Raw genomic sequence first — 18322 nt, 5'->3', positions numbered from 1 at the left:
CTAGCTTGCTTACTTGCCACAAGTGCACTGTGCCACCTACCAATAGAAAGGAAAAGATAATGTGCATATTTCCACGAGAGAAATCCCACGCCTGGACCGTCATTGACTGCTGCCATGATTCTAGCCTACGTCACAGCGTCATGTGCGCCTTTTACATCCAACACAAAAACTGCAGTCGTGGTGCTTTCGATTGTACTCAGAACTTGGAAATTCTGCCTTCTGAATAGGAAGATGTAGGCAACACCAGACTGCAGATGAGCTGCATACAGAGCTGGACTGGGACAAAAAAATCGTCCTGGGCATTTTGACTAGAGACCGGCCCACCATTATAGGAAAAATCATAAAGCCTTTGAATGAAAATAAACGCTGTTGTGACAGCGATGTACACTGTTCTGATGGTATATATGTATAAATCTATCAATTGTTTGTTGCAAGACTCAGATAATTCTTTTTTTTAAAAGTGAGACATTTTAAATGAGAAAAAGAAAGTGTTTCCTTGTGCCCCCCCTTTCCCTTTTACTGCCCTACATGGACCCCTGGCAACACTTTGCTAGACCCGCCCCTGCACAGCTGTCAGCTACTTAGAAAAGGATCCTGGTCGCTCAGAAACAGTTCATAACTTCCCTTCGACTCATTCATGTCACCTAAAAGGTAAACCTGTTTCTCCATCACAGCTCTGATGATTCAGTAAGGACATCTCCTGGTTTCATCTTCATGTTTCCCTCTCACCACATATTCAAACCGATATCATGGCCAGCAGCTTTACAGCTGTGGCTCCAGCAAACATCAGCTGATACTAGAAATTAATATTAAATAAATTCTAACAACAGCTGATCAAGCTTAAAAGTGCTGCTGTTGTTTACCGCGACATCCGCTGGTTTCCTCTTTCTGGCGCAAAGTGGGCGATAAACAAGCAAGAGAGAAAAGCCGATCAGCTGATCATTGATCAGTTTCATGATTGAAGTAGAAACAGGAGAGGGAAGGTGAGAGGATGAGAGAAGAAGAGGCAGCTGTGCAGCGTAAACACAGAATAACTCCAGCTTTGTGCCTTTTTCATTGTAGCTGAAGTCCGGGACAAACTGTTCCTTTTCATCTCAATACGAAACGCGTAATATTTTCTCTGAATACGAGACGATTCCATTTTGTACAGGACGGTTGGCAGCTCTAATAATTAACCTTATGAACAAAATAAAGTTCAACATCAGTAACATAGCACCACCCAGCTGTATAGAAACTTCGTCATGCTAGCTAGCACGCAGTACGAAAAAGTCGGCATAACGAAAATAAACTCCACCTAAACTTGGTTCATATCTGACCCAGATGGACTGCAGGTCATAACTTCTTACCTGAAGTTCAGTTCACCTGACACTCGGACCAGCGGCCGCTTTGGGTCTCTCCTCCTCTTGCCTCCCTTTTCCTTCATCCACCTGCTGGCTTCCACCACTTGCTAATGTTATTGAATCTGTGGAAGCTCCGCGATAGCCACCACACGAAGTAACGAATAACGAGCCTATCTAAATCCCAGTAACGAGTAACGCGTTCCCGGTTTTGGCATGTTAACTAGTTACCGTGCTCGTTACCACAATAATAACGTAGTTACTGTAACGCGTTACTTAATAACGCGTTAGTCCCAACACTGTTAATGAATTCAACCAAAACTGCCAGGTCAGTATACTCCTTGTGACGACTCTGCCTGCTTACACTAAGAACCCGCAAGTGTTTGTCTTCCATCGCTATGGTTGATTCCAAGGTCTCAGTACTGACCTGGAAGTGCATGGACTTGTGGGACCTCACAGAGGTAACACGAGATCTCACAAAATTTTTACAAATGTACATCTTGTTTTCTTTTTTTTCTCCACTGTCTCCAATGTTAATTTCTTTAACACTTCTGCTTAAGAATGTCCATACTTTTGCTATCTCTGCTTGTGACAGACTTACTTCATTTTTTTGAAGTTGCTGTCCATCTTCTTGAGTAGAATCTGCAACTGAAAAGGAAAATCTTTAATGCAAAGCATGTTATAGAAAAAGGTTTTTGAGGTTTTATAGAATTGCCATTAAATTGTATCGTTTACATTCTTACAAATAAGGATACAAAGAAGCTCACCTGGATCAGCAGCAGGTACTGAGGTGAATATAGAGTATGATTGCTCGTTTCCTGGAGGGGACTAGTTTGAAAAAACAAAATAAGGCAGAAGTGAGAGGATAATTATTGAAGAGATGATGGGAAAATTGGAATCGTGAAAAAAATTATTTGTAACAATACATTTAACCCGATACCCTTATAATACACATACTGGAAATTGGCCCCATAAAGAATTTGGACACTTCAACACCAAACTTCTGTGATGTTTCATATGGAACTTAATGAAATTCTCCCGGCTGGAGATTTTAACTGGTTGCCTTCTGTTCCTCAGAGAGTTTAAGTCTATGTCTACAAAACTAATTGTTGAGTCTGTGTTTCCACAGGCCCCACTAGTTTAGAGACTTATTCCTCATGAAGAACGAAAAACAAGACAGAACATCTTCAACCGGTCTTTTACTCGCTAGCGAGGAAAGGCTTGGTCAGAACCAGGCTGTGAAACTAAATGCTCCTCACCTGTCTCCAGATCAACTCCTTCCAAGAGCAGCTCTCCTCGTAGCCTTTTATTCCCATGACAGTTACAGTTTACACGGTAAAACACAAGCACCTCCCACCGAAAACCCCCCCTCCAATGGTTCTAAGACAAGGCACTGTGTATATGTGTGTGTGTGTATGTGTGTCTATGTGCGTGTGTGTGTGCGTGCGTGTGTGTGTCCTCTTGATCACAACATCCTTGGTCATAAGGGGGTAATCTCCCCACACCCAATATATGGTTCAATTCCTGTATTGGTACACCATACACAACACAGGTGAAGACATAAAAGGGCAGGAAGTTTACCAAACAACAGACAGAATCTTCACATGGGATGTGTCTGTGATAAAACACTACAGCCTCCTCCCAGAACCTCGAGAGGCTGGGGAGGGGTCAGACAAAGGAATGCCTTTGATCCTATAGTTTGAACTAAGAATTTAAGAAACACAATGACAACATTCAACAATTTGACTTAACACTAATTTACAGCTAAAACTCACCCAAATCTTAAATGCCCAGAAAATTATTTATTTTTAACTGAGACTCTGGTTTGGAAATGATATCAGTGGCCACTGTGTGGTAGCTGCAGTTAGACAATTGAAGCTCCAAAATCAAGACCACAAACAGTGTTTAACTGAACTTTTAACCATTTCTGTGATCAAGCTTTCTCTCGTGATTTATGGAACTATAACTGGAATAGAATCACCTCCACATCACTGTTGTAGAGCTGGTATGGAAATTATTATATGATGCGTTTATCAAAATTATAAATAAACATGTGCCCATCTGACTGCCAAAACAGTCCTACCACACATGTGCCGTACAAGGTTCATCCTACCTGACACATTGACATGCAGAATATATTTCCCTCATAACATCTTATACAAATCAAACATGTAACATAATAACCCAAACAATGCCAAAAATGATCTTCTATGGATTGACTCTAATAATTACTGAGTATACATCACTGATCTCTGTTTGTGCATACTGGAGGTATTTCCCCTCCTTGTTATGATTAGTGCTGGGGTCATGACTCAAAAAACCAAAACAAAACTATTACACTGAACAGTTTTCTTAAAAGCAATGCTGTACTTTTTTAACTACTCCAAGGAGAGAACAATTAATTAAACTATTCTTTACATCCCCTCTGCGAATCGCTATCTTATCGTGGTGGAGGGGTTTGTGTGTCCCAGGGATCCCAGGGGCTATGTTGTCTGGGGGCTTTTGCCCCCTGGTAGGGTCTCCCATGGGAAATTGGTCCTGGGTGAGGGACCAGACAAAGAGCGATTCAGAAGACCCCTATGAACAGTTCACCCTGCCCGGGATAGGGTTACCGGGGCCCCGCCCTGGAGCCAGGTCTGGGAAGGGTGCCTGAGGGCGAGCATCTGGTGGCCGGGCCTTAGTCCATGGGGCCCGGCCGGGCACAGCCCAAAAAAGGGACATGGGCCCATCTTCCTGCAGGCCCACCACCCGCAGGAGGCACCGTAGGGGTCGGGTGCAATGTGAGCCGGGCGGCGGCGAAGGACCTGGCACACCGATCCCCGGCTACCAAGACTAGCAATTGGGACATGGAATGTCACCTATCTGGTGGGGAAGGAGCCTGAGCTAGTCCGTGAGGTTGAGAGGTACCGGCTAGATATAGTCAGGCTCACCTCAACGCATGGCCTGGGCTCTGGAACCAGTCTCCTGGAAAGGGGCTGGACTCTGTCTCAGTCTGGAGTTGCCCCTGGTGAGAGGCGGTGGGCTGGGGTGGGTATCTTGGTATCCCCTTGGCTTGGTGCTGGTATGATGGGGTTTCTCCTAGAGGAGGAGAGAGTTTGTTCCCTTTGCCTTCGGGTCAGGGAAGGTAACATTTATGCCAAGCGGCAGTTTAGAGTACCCAGCCTTCTTGGAGTCCCTAGGTGTGGCACTGGAGGGTGCTCCTCCTGGGGACTCTGTTGTCCTACTGGGAGACCTGGAAGGGCGTGATTGGGAGGGACGGCCTCCCGGATCTGAACCCGAGCGGTGTTTTGTTATTGGGCTTTTGTGCAAACAACAGTTTGGCCATAATGAACACCATGTCAAAACATAAGAGTAGGGCTGCACGATTTTGCATAAAATGAGAATCACGATTTTTTTGCTTAGAATTGAGATCACGATTCTCTCACGATTTTCTTTTCCAGTATAAATATTTATTGCACTTATTAAATGCACATCAACTTCGTAACAGTTGAGACTGAACATAAAAACAATAAACAAACATAAAAACAACAAATGTCTCACGTTTTGTTGTTGCCGCAAAATGTTGTACTGCTTGAAATTCCGTCTCCACCGTTGCTCGACACTGCGTGTATAGAGCAGGTAGTGCAACAATAGAAAAATAGTTGCGGGATGGCACTGTGTAGCGTTTGTCTAGGGTGTTGATCATTTTCCTAAATCCCTCGTTTTGCACAGTGTTGATGGGAGCCATATCTTTGGTCAGGTGATAAGTGATAGCCTCCGTAATTTCTTTGTGCCTGCGGGAGTTCGACGGGTATAGGGAAGCGCTGTATAAGGTTCCCGTTATTGATGTTTGGGTGGTTGACCGGAACGGATTTTCTCCTGTCACTTTCTCGTCATCCCTGACGTGCTCTCCGTTGTTTTTTCCCTGCTAATTTTAGCATCACACGGCACAGCTTCTGTATCACGTGGTATAAGGCTCCGCCCTTGTCATTTGTTGAGCAGGAAGAGTGAGTGCTTGTTTTCATGCAGATTACATCCCGAATCAAAATGCGGTACAATCGTCGTCGTCTTTTTTTTTTTTTTTAATCGTTGTCATTTGGAAATAAGATTGCACATAAGTATGAATCGAGATCGCGATTTTCTAACGATTAATCGTGCACTTTTGACAGTGTTATATGTTTAAAAGTAACCTAGTCAGTTTTGAAGATTAACAATGGCTAACCCTGAGCAGTGCTGATTTTCTAACACTGGAAAATAACTCAAAATGTTAGAAATATTCCAGTGTTAGAAAATCAGCACTGCTCAGGGTTAGTCTTTGTTAATCTTCAAAACTGACTAGGTTACTTTTAAACATATAACACTGTCAAAAGTGTTAATTTAACACTCAACAGTGTTGTATTTAACACTCAGAGGTGTGGACCCATATAGACACTCTCTAGTGTTTTAATTTAACACTGGAGATTTTGCTGTGTGGTGAGTTGGATCAGGTGGCGAGGGAGGACACTGGACAGACCAAATTTTGATAGAACAGTAGCAGTATAATGTCCTTGTAAGTGGATATCAGGCCCTTGTAGAGCAAAATTGAGTATTTTGGTCTAAATAACCCAAAATGTGATGTCCACATATGTGGACGCCAGGTCCTAGGAGGTTAATGAATCGGTATGAACGCAACACTGCTGACAACACAAAACCCAGCACAAAGAGACTTCAGCAGTGATTCTCCTTTAGAAACATGAACAGGTGGTAGAAATGATGTCCAGCCTTACTGTTCATCATTGCTTTTTTTACCTGTTGAAGTTCAGGGTCTCACTGCTGCTGCACTTGGCATCCACTCAGATTTAATGTCACTATGGATTCTTGGCTAGCTTATCATTAGCATACTTGCAAAGAGCCGAAGTTCTATTTGCACTATAATGCAGTTGTTTCTATTCTTGATGGAGTATGCATTTTACCATCGCACCCTTGTCCATTTGTTCAGCAAAAATAAAAGTAAGGTCCAAATCTGAATTGTAGACTTTGTCACTATCGTCCACCTCTGACACATGGACTGAAATCAGCTGATTATAGTATAAGTGGCACCTTTAATCAAATTTACAGGCAAGCAGAGTAACAATTCAAAGGTACAACCAGTTCTCTGCAAGAAGTGATTCCCATCCCTACTCATAAATGTTATCTGAAAATACATGTGACTGCTCACAGTTTAAAATTTCTCTAGCCACAAAGCCTATTAATAGTGCAAACATGTCATTCCATTGACACTACGTGAATTTCAGTATTTTGAAAGGGGTTAAAGGATTTTTTTTTTAAAATTACTTCAAAAAGTACCCATCTGCCACAGCTCGAAGTGTCCAGATACTTTTCAGAGCCACTAACTCAGAATGTTTCTCAGAGCTTTTGTTTTTAATTACCACTTCTCCAAGATGCGTTGTGTTCATTAAGCCATCTACAATTGAAAGTAAAAAAAAAAAAGTATAAACATATACATAGTATATACTATAGATAAGAATTGCAAAGAGCTCAAAGTCACTTAGCGTTTACAATACCAGTGCAGTGGGCTTGTGAGCTACAAGAAAAAACAACCAGACAGTGATTTTCATGGACATAATACAGAAACCATTGGAAACAGTTGCAGAAAAGGTTAAAGCATGTCTTACCTGCTGGTAACAGAATTTACTGGAACTATTAAAAAAAAAAGAAAACATAAAAGTAATTGCTGATCAAACAACTTTCATGATCCATAAGGAAATATTGGAGAAAAGAAATACTAAAGTAAAACTAAACAAACCAGTTCTGATCAGTAGACACAGAAGCTTAAGTTTTAAGTCACATGACATGAGATGTAATTTAGGCTTGAGATATTTACTTTGGAATTATAATGCTACAACACGCAAAACTATGAGCTTCCATGCCCAATCCAATTTTCCATCTGACTCGACTGCACATGATATCATAGCTATATTAAATTGAGAAAATAAATGAAGCAGATAAAATGCTCACATATATTTATTTATTTATTTATTATTTCTATGCAAATGTCTATGCAAATCCTGAAAATGAACTAGAATTTTTTTTGTAAAAATAAAAGTGGAAAAACCTTGATACAATTTGCATTTAAAATAATTTTGTCTAATTCTCAATTTAAATAAAAAGTGTATTTGAAGATCATTAAAAGATAAATAAAAATTTACAGCATTTCTCACCAGTTCTTTTCAGATTCCTCACAAGTACACATCCCAGTAAGACAACACCCACAGCAACTCCACAACCAGTTGAAACCACCAGTTTCCATATCAGTAAATCTGTTTTGCAGCACAAGAGGTCATAAACAAGAAAATCTTACTTTTTCAGTTGCACAAAACTAAGACTGAGACAGTGAAACCAACCATTAACAAATTGTTTACCATAGATAATGGAGTAACCATTTCTAAGATGATAATTTAAAATGTTGGTTACATTTTGAGATTTGTTTTTTCAAAATAACATACCATCACATAGAGATGTATTTTTATTTGTAAATTTGGAGTTTGAAAACAAAGATAGACTTATACCTGTTATTTTTATGAGATTATATAACATGTATCCTATGCAGTGGTGGGCAAGTTACTTTGAAAAGTAATTAATTATAGTTACTAGTTACTTCTTCAAAAAAGTAACTGAGTTACAATATTCTAAAAGTAATTAATTACTTGAAAAGTAACTATTGCTTTACTTTAAAAAAAATGTTTAACCCTCTGGGGTCCAGGGTATACTTGGCCATTTTTAACTACTTTTGATTTGAACTCTACATTTCACCTTTAAAAACTATTTGGTCTCATTCTTTTCAGCACAACCTCACGTGTCTAAATTTACAGTCATGTTTTCATTTTGACATACTGTATTAACACAATTGATCTAAAATCAGACACAAAACATAAAATCAGAGTAGAAAAAGTTATATTTTTAACTGTAGCAACCACACATATGTTTAATGAATCATATTTCATAACTTGTCAATTTTAAAATCCTATGCACAAGTTTTGCAAACAATAAAGTTATTTGCATCCATTTACCTTTTACCTTGATTTTTTTAAATAACCATTTCAAACTATTTACAGAACAATCAGCTGTTCTGCATTCAATAAGATGCCACACAAATTATTTGTACCACTCCAAAACAATAATTTCTGTCCACTATAAAGGAGAACATCACAGCCTGATACCTGCAGGTCTGACAGCAGCAGGTGTATCACTCCTTTTTCTACCTGGAGACAGCAGTCGCCTCATTGTTCTGACACACAACACAAAACACTACACACTAACTACACAAGACAACACATTAATTACACACTCCAAACACGCTAAACGTTACAAATCTCTCACATCTCAAAACTCGTTTTCTCTCTCTATCTGCTCTTTCCTGCTCTCTCTCTCTCTCTCTCTCTCTCTCTCTAGCCGTCACTCCTAAAACACTCCTAAAACGCCCTCTGTTTGTTTGTTTGTTTGTTTGTTTTGCTCATAAGCAGAGAGTGCTTGCTAGCGCTGTCCTTAGACAGTAAACGTGATGAAACTATTGAGGAAAAAACGCTGCCTATATAATGTTTATCATGACTCTGGTTTTACATGGCCTAAATCTAAACTAAATCTTTGCATTTAGTTTTTATCTAAAGCTTACGCAGCATTATAACTTTTTTGGATTCTGAGTCATAAAACAAAGATAAATTCAGATCTGTCACTGTTTTGTAATTAGATAACATTTATGTGGCACCAGTATTTTAAAAACAGAGTAGTGGACAAACTTGAAACAAACAAAAAAAACCAACAACAACAAAAATACCAAAAAAAAAAAAAGAAAAAAGAAATGTCACGCTGTCCCAGTAAAATATTTTAATGAAGGATACCTTTATCAACTGTCTCCCCAGATGATAGTGTACCAGGATTGAAGGTTGTGAAATCTGTGGTTCTTTTATCCTTGAGATTTGCTCCTAAATAAACATTTAAAAGTGAAATGTTATAGCACAAAATATCTGTGATGAGGATACTGCATAAATGTATAAATGAAAGAAAAGAAAGTCATTCACTTTGTACTGTATTCATTTGGTTGTGAATAAAATACAGGTGGATAAGATTAAAAAAAATCATTGCATTCTGGATTTATTTATATTTTTTTGTAAATTTGAAAACAGATAGGTTTATACCTGTTATTTTATGTGATTACATAACATGTGGAACAGTAGTGGACAAACTAGAAAATGATATTGCAGGCACACTGTAACAATGACATATGTTCATGATAGATACGTGTGTGAACTTTGTGCCCAGGTGTTTTTTTTACCAGGTCTGACAGTGATTAAATCTGTGGTTCTTCCATCCTTTGAAGTTGTCCCTAAACACAATTTAAGACTGGAATATTACAGCAGGAAACATCTGTGATTAGCATACTGTGAATGAGGTGGAATAGAAAGTCCATTTCTACATCCTTGCATTTTCTTTTTATTTACATCTTGATACAGAATCAGAACTTCTGTAAATTTGGTTTTGTAAAACAAAGATTTAATTAGAACAGTTACTGTTGTGTAATTAAATAATATTTACTGTATGTGACACTAATGTTTTTTAAATTAGAATAGTGGACAAACTTAAAACACATTATGTTTTATGATGATGATGTTTTATCAGGAATGATGGTTGTTAAATCTGTCGTGCTTGCATCCTTTGGATTTTCCACTGAAGTCACATTTAAAACTGAAATGTTACGATACACAACATCTGCTGTTATGATATTGTATGAATATTTCAATTCCAATTTTATTTATAGAGCACCAAATTACAAAAACAGTTGCCTTAAGGCACTTTATATTTTAAGGTAGACCCTAAAATTATACAATATATAATGTGTTGTATATTGTATTATATAATGTATTATTGTATATGTCCAATATATAATAGGGTAGAATAGAAAATCACTTACTTTGTACTTTAATGGTGGACATGTTACTGTATGGAGATGTTAACTCTCCAGACCGTGCAGTGTAAGAACATTTCAGTTTAATTTCAGCAGGTGATCTGAGATGTGCCAACTCCAGCAGTTTGGTTGCTGTCAGTGTCGTTAGACAGGAAAACCTGTTGACTATTCCTCCACTCAAAGTGTAGAAATCACATTCAGGCACAGAAACAGATGGGGGAGTCTCACAGTTGAGTGTGACTGAGTCTGTCTCTGTGATCACCAGTGGATTAACGATGAGTTTAGGTGGAAGAGGAGCTGAAGAATTGAAGCATTAATTAACATTAGGATTATATCTGTGAACATGAGCAACATGCTAAAAGTATGTGTTACTTGTGTTGAGGCTGCATTAAGATGCCATCAGTAATCAGTGCTAAAGCCACTGACTTTGAATGATGATGCTGGAAAAGTTACTGTATGGAGAGTTTGGTGCTCCAGGCTGCGTTGTGTAAAAACAGTTCAGTTTAACAGTAGCAGGTGATTTGAGATTTGCCATCTTCAGCAGTTCGGTTGCTGTCAGTGTCGTTAAGCAGGGCAATTCTTTAACAGTTGCTCCAGTGGAAGAGTAGAAAGAACACTGAGACATAGGAACAGAGGATGGAGCCTCGCATTTCAGTGTGACTGAATCTGTTTCTGTGATCTCTGATCTGCTCACTGTCAGTTTAGGTTCAGGAAGAGCTGTAAAGTAAGAGAATAACATACATTTAGGCCCATTTATATTTGGACACAATCGTTGATTTTTACCAGTTTATTCCAATTTAGTTATATAATGGGCATAGAGCTGAGTCTGCACAAAATCTGTAGGTGTGTTGGGTATTTGAGGATATGCAGATTCCAAAAGGATGAAGCATTTCAGAGTTTCAGCTCCTTAACATGTGCCACCCTCTTTTTAAAGAAACTAAAAGTAACCGGACAATTGACTCAAAGGCTATTTCATGGGCAGGTGTGGGTAATTCCCCCGTTATGTCCTTATCAACTAAATAGATAAAAGGCCTGCAGTTGATTTGAGGTGTGGTGCTTGCATTTGGAAGATTTTGCTGTGAACAGACAAAATGCGGTTAAAGCAGCTCACCATGTGGGTAAAACAAGCCATCCTTAAGCTGTGCAGGAAAAAAAAACCCATCTGAGAAATTGCTACATTATTGTGAGTTGTAAAATTTAGTTTAGTACATCCCAAGAAAGTGAGAAAGCACTGGTAAACTCAGCAACACAAAAAGACCTGGCTATTCATGGAGGACAACGGTGGTAGATGATCACAGAAAAATTTCCATGGTGATGAGAAATCCCTTCACAACAGCCAACCAAGTGAAAAAACACTCTCCAGGAGGAAGGTGTATCGATGTCCAAGTCTAACATAAAGAGAAGAATGTATGAAAATAAATAGAGAGAAGTTCACTGTAAGGCGCCAGCCGCTAACAAGCTTCAAGAATAGGAAGGCTAGCTCATGATCCAAAGCATATCATATCATCTGTAAAAGACAGGCAGAGGCAGTGGGTTGGCTTGGCGTGCATGGCTGCAAGTGGAACTGAGACACTAGTGTTTATTGACGATGTGACACAGGACAGAAGCAGCAGATGATTTCTGGGGTGTTCAGAGACATAATGTCTGCTTAAATCCAGCTATATGCAGTAAAATTAATTGGGCGGCATTTCATAATACAGATGGACAATAACATACACCCAGAGCAACCCAGGAGTTTATTAAAGCACAGAAGTGGATTATTCTTGAATGGCCGAGTCAGTCACCTGACCTTTGTCCAACTGAGAATGCATTTCACTTGCTGGAGACTAAACTTTGGACAGAAAGACCCACAAACGAACAACAACTGAAGGCTGCTGCAAAAAAGGCCTGGCAGAGCATTAAAAAGGAGGAAACCCAGTATCTGCTGATGTCCATGAGTTCGACTACAGGCCGTTATGGACAGCAAAGAGTACCAAGTATTAGAAATTAACATCTTATTTTGAGTTATTAATTTAAATTGTTGTCCAATTGCTTTTGAGCCCCTGTTGTCTCTGCGCACCTATTTCTGGAGCGAACTGTATGTGTATGAATTATGTTAAATATCGATAAAAGTGACTGTCAAAAGCAATATCAAATTCATAGACTGACCTTTGATCTCACAGAAAGAATCTGTTGGAGAAACAATTAGTTAATAAATTAAATAGTTCCAATAGTAATATTACATTAGAAAGATTAAAAATTCAACTTTACATTTCTATTAAGTGTAAGTAGCAGTATTCACATTTAAACAATATATATGAGAGAAAGTTTAACTTACAGAGAAGGATGACAAAAGTTCACAACTGAACTGGCAGAAATGCCTCCAGAGACTACATCTACCTGACTTTAACAAACACTCGTCTTTGACACGTCACACACATGTCAGGAAACCAAAGCAGCATCAATATAAAATAACAGCTTCTGACTGGCCACAGAAACACATTCACATAGTCCTCTATAAACCCACAGCATGTTGTATTTTTAGATTGCATTTCATCAGTGCAGACCAACTGCTGCAAAATATCAGAACCAGTGAAATAAACTAAAAATATAAATGTCAGTCTCAGTTCAACATGAGTGTTACGATACTGCAATATAATATTGTCTGTGTGTTTTTAGCCAGATTAGCAAAAGTACTCACAACAAGTCCGTTAAAGGTGTTTTCCTGCTGGGTCAGTATGGTTCAGGGCTCAAAGTTAGTACAGCAGTACAGGTTGTGGTCGCAAATTTTGAAGCCATCCTGATAACCTTCTTCCACCAAGGATGTGGAGATCCAACCCTTTTAGATCCAATTAAAATCAAGACACTCAAAAAGATGCTCTGTAAAAGAGTAGAATTCTTGGAACAGAGTTTAATACACTGAATCATATGAACAGCAGGAAAAATACATACAGACATTTAGCAAGAGAATTACATAGCAGAAATCAAGCAAAGCAAATCCCTGGGGTGTACAGTAATGATGGGATTTCCGGCTCTTTTTAGAGAACTGGCTCTTTCGGCTCGGCTCACTAAAAAGAGCCGACTCTTTCGGATCCGAACCGGCTCTTCAGGTTGTTTTGTTGCTTTAATTAATTTATTATTAAGAATAATATAAAATTATGCACAAAAGGAATTACTAATGTAAAAAAAGTGGTTTTATTTATATATGTTTAAACATATTACACAATTGAAAGCATATGTGTATTAATACACATATGCTTTCAATTGTGTAATTTAAGTGATAAATACACAAACAATTGTTTGTGTATTTCTACACAAGCACTCATATATATTCAAATAATTTAAAAAAAAAGTTAATTTACCTGTTTCTACCACACACCAAATCCGGTCGTTGGTACTTGCTGGCTTGTGTAGCCTCTAGGTAACAAAAGCTCAACGCTGGGCGTAGCATTCTGGAGCACTTCTGTTGTGTTTTGTACGTGTTTTGGAGTTTTTACATACTTCTGAGTTTTTACGTGCTTCTGAGTTTTTACGTGTTTTGGAGTTTTTACGTGTTTTGTCTCTTGGGGCCACCGTAAATATACTTTTATTTATTCACTCCACATAAAATGTAATAAATAAATCATATAATACAAAAAACCAACTATTCACATTTCAACTTTTGACTATTTAAATTTTTAGCTTTTTCCTTTTAAACAAATTTAAAGTGAAACAACACAAAACACTGCAAACCACAACACAATTAAATATAAATTACAATATGAAAACAAAAAGAAGATGCATATTCTCTGTCATATGGGCCTGCATGAATAAACTTTCTGAATCCTTTATCATCTGCAACTGAAAATAGTTGTGGATGATTACTATACCTTTCTGATGTGACGTTGTTGTCCCTGGCTCTCTTTCTCTCTCCCTCCCGCTCTGTCCCTGTGCTACTGCAAGTGTAACTACCGCCCCTCCCCCCTCTGCCCAGCGCAAAACACAAGGCTCGCGTGAGGAGTGAAGCGGAAAAAAAGTGTGAGAGAGAGGGGTGAAAGAAAGAAAAAGAAAAACACGGCTTGCGATAAGGAGGCAGCTCGCGTCGTTCACGTCAAAGATCCGGCTCTAAGAGCCATTTCGTTCGTGACCGACACATCACTAGTGTACAGCCTTAAGCACAGAGAGTAGAGCAACGCAGAGTCGGACAGAGAGTAACAGCAGAGGGGGGAAAAGTGCTGGGGTGTCCTCTGGTCCCCTAATATATAGGGACCAGTATCCACGCCCCCTGCTGCTGGGTAACTTTCCCACCCGTCCAAACACAGCTGCAGGGGTCAGGTAGAGGCCAAGGTCTTGGCCAAAGGCCAGTCAGGACTCTGACTACCCCTTGCTCTAGCTTATCACAAAAGGTCATGACACGGTCAAACATCACACATTAATCCTAATTACTAAATCTTACACAGCAAGTGGCACATATAGTATGTGTGTGTGTGTGTCTATATCGTTTACAGTGTTACTGTTTTTGGTTGTGCTGCATTAAAGACGTTGAGTGTGTATTAGGGAAGGTTAGTTAGAGTAAATTATTCAGGAGAACTCTCCTCTTACATTAACTGCCCTGTTACTGTACCACCTTAATAAACCTCGGTGAAGCAAAATGTCTTGTGCTTAAGACTCTACATGAAAGTTAAAATATATATGTTCAGTGCACATAGACATATAGTGTATATAGTTACATAGTTATACATATCATACAAAAATCCACCACAAGGTCACATGACTCCTTCATCTTCATAAAGACATTTTCTCCTGCATAGTAGTTACAGAAGTAAGTAGTGTGAAGGTATTTGTGAGGGGATCCCAACCACCACACAATTACATCACTTCTTATTTTAAGCAAAGCAGAATGCTGAGAACTTAAGATAAAATCAATTCAAGCTTTATAATATGGTAATACTATCCTATAATGCTAAAACATCAGCCACTATTACCTCATTATCGTGAGGTTATTAGCTGATTTTTGGTCAGTATTATCCAGTCAAATCAGTATATTATTACTCACCTGTAACCATTAACATTATATTACTCGAAAATTCCCAAATTCCCAATTCCCAAATTTCTATATTATTGCCTTCTTGGTTCTACCATCTTACCCCACTTTTACCTCATTATTACTGAGCTGTAACAGAAAGTGCTACAATAGTTTAATAACACACAAGTTCTTCCATTGTTAAGCTGTTTGTTTATTTCCATGAAATCAAATGTGTCTTACTGTTTATTAGTGAAAAATGAAAAAAAAATTATGGTCCTTTCTGCAAGCATTTGAGCAAGATATTTTGAAACAGCTGATAACTACAGACACATACAGGTCAATATTTAATGTCCCAATCTGACTTTTTAACATTCACAGTCATAAGACTTTATAAAATTGTGGGCCCCATGCACTCTTGTATAAAAGGGCTTCAATCTCTTCTGTGCAGTAGCTGGAAACTCAAACTGAAAGCAGCTGACTTGTTTACAGGCCTTTTTGTATTTCTTTACATTGGTTTCTGTTTTCCACTTTTATGTGGTTATTCTATGGACTTGTTTTGCATTTCTTCACAGTAATTTTTGGTCCATGTTTCTCTGTTTCCTAAACTCTTACGGTGTGTTCACATAGACGCGAACAAAAACGCACCAGACGCCCCTAATTTGACGCGTGCACATTCGCACCTCGACGCGTGTCCAACACAAATCAATCGCGCATCAAAATATGCAATTTTGACGCACGTGAACTGGAAATGTGGGAGGAAGTTGTGCCAGATGGTATCTTTGCAAGATGGCAGCTGTCGAGCTAGCACTTGAAGAGAGAGTCTCCGTTCTATATTTACTGTGGAGAGCAGAGCAGCGGCGTTAAGGACGTCCTTGCCGTACCTAGGTTCATCAGCAGTTTGGTGAGTTTCACCACTTGCTCCAGGAGTTGCGCATGGATGATTTCAGCGGTACCACCGTCTTTCACTCACCCAGTTTGAGGACCTGCTGTCCCGCGTCGGTCCCAGAATCGCCCGCTTAGTCACCAACTATGGGCTCAAAATGTGGTCATAAATACTTTGTACTTGTAAAAAAGATTTGTATGTGTAAAAAAGATTTGTGTGTGCGTAAAAAAGATTTGTATGTGTAAAAAGAATTTGTGTGTGCGTAAAAAAGATTTGTATGTGTAAAAAAGATTTGCATGTGTAAAAAGAATTTGTGTGTGCGTAAAAAAGATTTGTATGTGTAAAAAGAATTTGTGTGTGCGTAAAAAAGATTTGTATGTGTAAAAAAGATTTGCATGTGTAAAAAGAATTTGTGTGTGCGTAAAAAAGATTTGTATGTGTAAAAAAGATTTGCATGTGTAAAAAGAATTTGTGTGTGCGTAAAAAAGATTTGTATGTGTAAAAAAGATTTGTATGTGTAAAAAGAATTTGTGTGTGCGTAAAAAAGATTTGTATGTGTAAAAAAGATTTGCATGTGTAAAAAGAATTTGTGTGTGCGTAAAAAAGATTTGTATGTGTAAAAAGAATTTGTGTGTGCGTAAAAAAGATTTGTATGTGTAAAAAAGATTTGCATGTGTAAAAAGAATTTGTGTGTGCGTAAAAAAGATTTGTATGTGTAAAAAAGATTTGCATGTGTAAAAAGAATTTGTGTGTGCGTAAAAAAGATTTGTATGTGTAAAAAAGATTTGTATGTGTAAAAAGAATTTGTGTGTGCGTAAAAAAGATTTGTATGTGTAAAAAAGATTTGTGTGTGCGTAAAAAAGATTTGTGTGTGCGTAAAAAAGATTTGTATGTGTAAAAAAGATTTGTGTGTGCGTAAAAAAGATTTGTATGTGGACTTAGAAAAAAACCCCCTGCAAGTTACAAGTACGGATTTTTGACCCTATTTTTCTTCCCTTCATCTGATTGGTCAATGTCATGTCAATCACAAATGTAACAATCCAATCAGAGAGCAGATGGGTTTGGCTGTCGGAGGGGCGCTTTTTTGAACTGCAGGTCTTTGAAGGGAATAAATGCCCTTTTACATGCCAACCCAGCGTTTTCCTTCATCACCACGAAGGAAAGCAGTCTGTGGTCGTCCGAGTTTGGTGATTTTTATGTCACAGGTCTACGTGTTTAATACAGGGACTTCCACAGCCTTTTCAACAGCGCTGCGGACCGCGGGGTGGGGGCGGGCAGTGTTTTGGAAATGACAGTCTTCATTACAAAGCTTTCTTCGTTATGAATTAGCATACATGTTTTTATTGAACATTTGAAGAACTAGCAAAAAAAACAAACTCTTGTAGAGGACATAAAGTCAGAGCTAGAAAAGACAAGGAGCAGGTGCATCTAGTACAGGTAGAGCTGCTGCAAAAACCCACAGAGCTCAGCAGCCAGCGTAACAAATTCTGGATCCTTTGCTTTTAGTTAGCAGTTAGCATTAGCAGCGTATCCTGCATCTGATGTGAAAGGACTTTTATGCTGCGCACTGTGACTCACAGCAATGGTCCTGGGTCAGCCCTGACTTTGTGTTAAACTAATCCTAAAGTAATAATGTTATTTCTAACCACTGATATACCACAACCTTTTCCTTTCAACAGCTACTGAAAGTTAGGGGACCTAGCTGCTATCGGATATTTATATAGCGATCCTCCAGCTTCAAACATATGGAACGCCAGGACTGCCATAATGAATTAATTAAATACACCATTAAATAATTAATTAAATGTGGCAATAATTAATTAAAATTGGAATTAATTAATTAAATAAATAGTTATGACACATGTAATTAATTAATTATTGACACATTTAATTAATTATTTATGTATTTCACATTTTAATTAATTATTGACACATTTAATTAATTAATTATTGACACATTTAATTAATTATTTACGTATTTCACAATTTAATTAATTATTGACACATTTAATTAATTATTGACACATTTAATTAATTATTTAATGATATATTTATTTATTTCATTTTGGCAGTCCTGGCGCCTGGCTCCTCATCATGAAATAATTTTATCTGTCAGCCTCACCCATCACGGCAAGGAGGCGGGGTTAACGCTTTCCCTGTAGCTTGTCTGACATCTGATTGGTTAAACTGTAAAGCAA

At 38.3% G+C, this 18322-nt stretch overlaps 1 protein-coding gene across 1 annotated transcript; it reads right to left on the bottom strand.

The window, feature by feature from the left end:
* Positions 1-1596: 1596 nt before the first annotated feature.
* On the bottom strand, positions 1597-10882 carry LOC146669997 (uncharacterized). Its single transcript, XM_085406672.1, has 10 exons — positions 10684-10882; positions 10264-10554; positions 9628-9678; positions 9194-9277; positions 7517-7615; positions 6971-6995; positions 6860-6879; positions 6725-6759; positions 2105-2165; positions 1597-1985 (listed from the first exon to the last, which is right to left on the bottom strand). Exons 1-10 carry the CDS (start codon positions 10880-10882, stop codon positions 1597-1599), a joined length of 1254 nt encoding a protein of 417 aa, XP_085262798.1.
* Between the last annotated feature and the right edge of the window lie 7440 nt (positions 10883-18322).

Source organism: Rhamphochromis longiceps, linkage group LG5 (genome assembly GCF_057381845.1).
Source record: "Rhamphochromis longiceps isolate RC_006_pf linkage group LG5, R_longiceps_female_GT1.1, whole genome shotgun sequence".
NCBI lineage: Eukaryota > Metazoa > Chordata > Actinopteri > Cichliformes > Cichlidae > Rhamphochromis > Rhamphochromis longiceps.
Note: the sequence above shows the minus strand (reverse complement) of the source record. Positions and strands in the feature narration are given on the sequence as shown.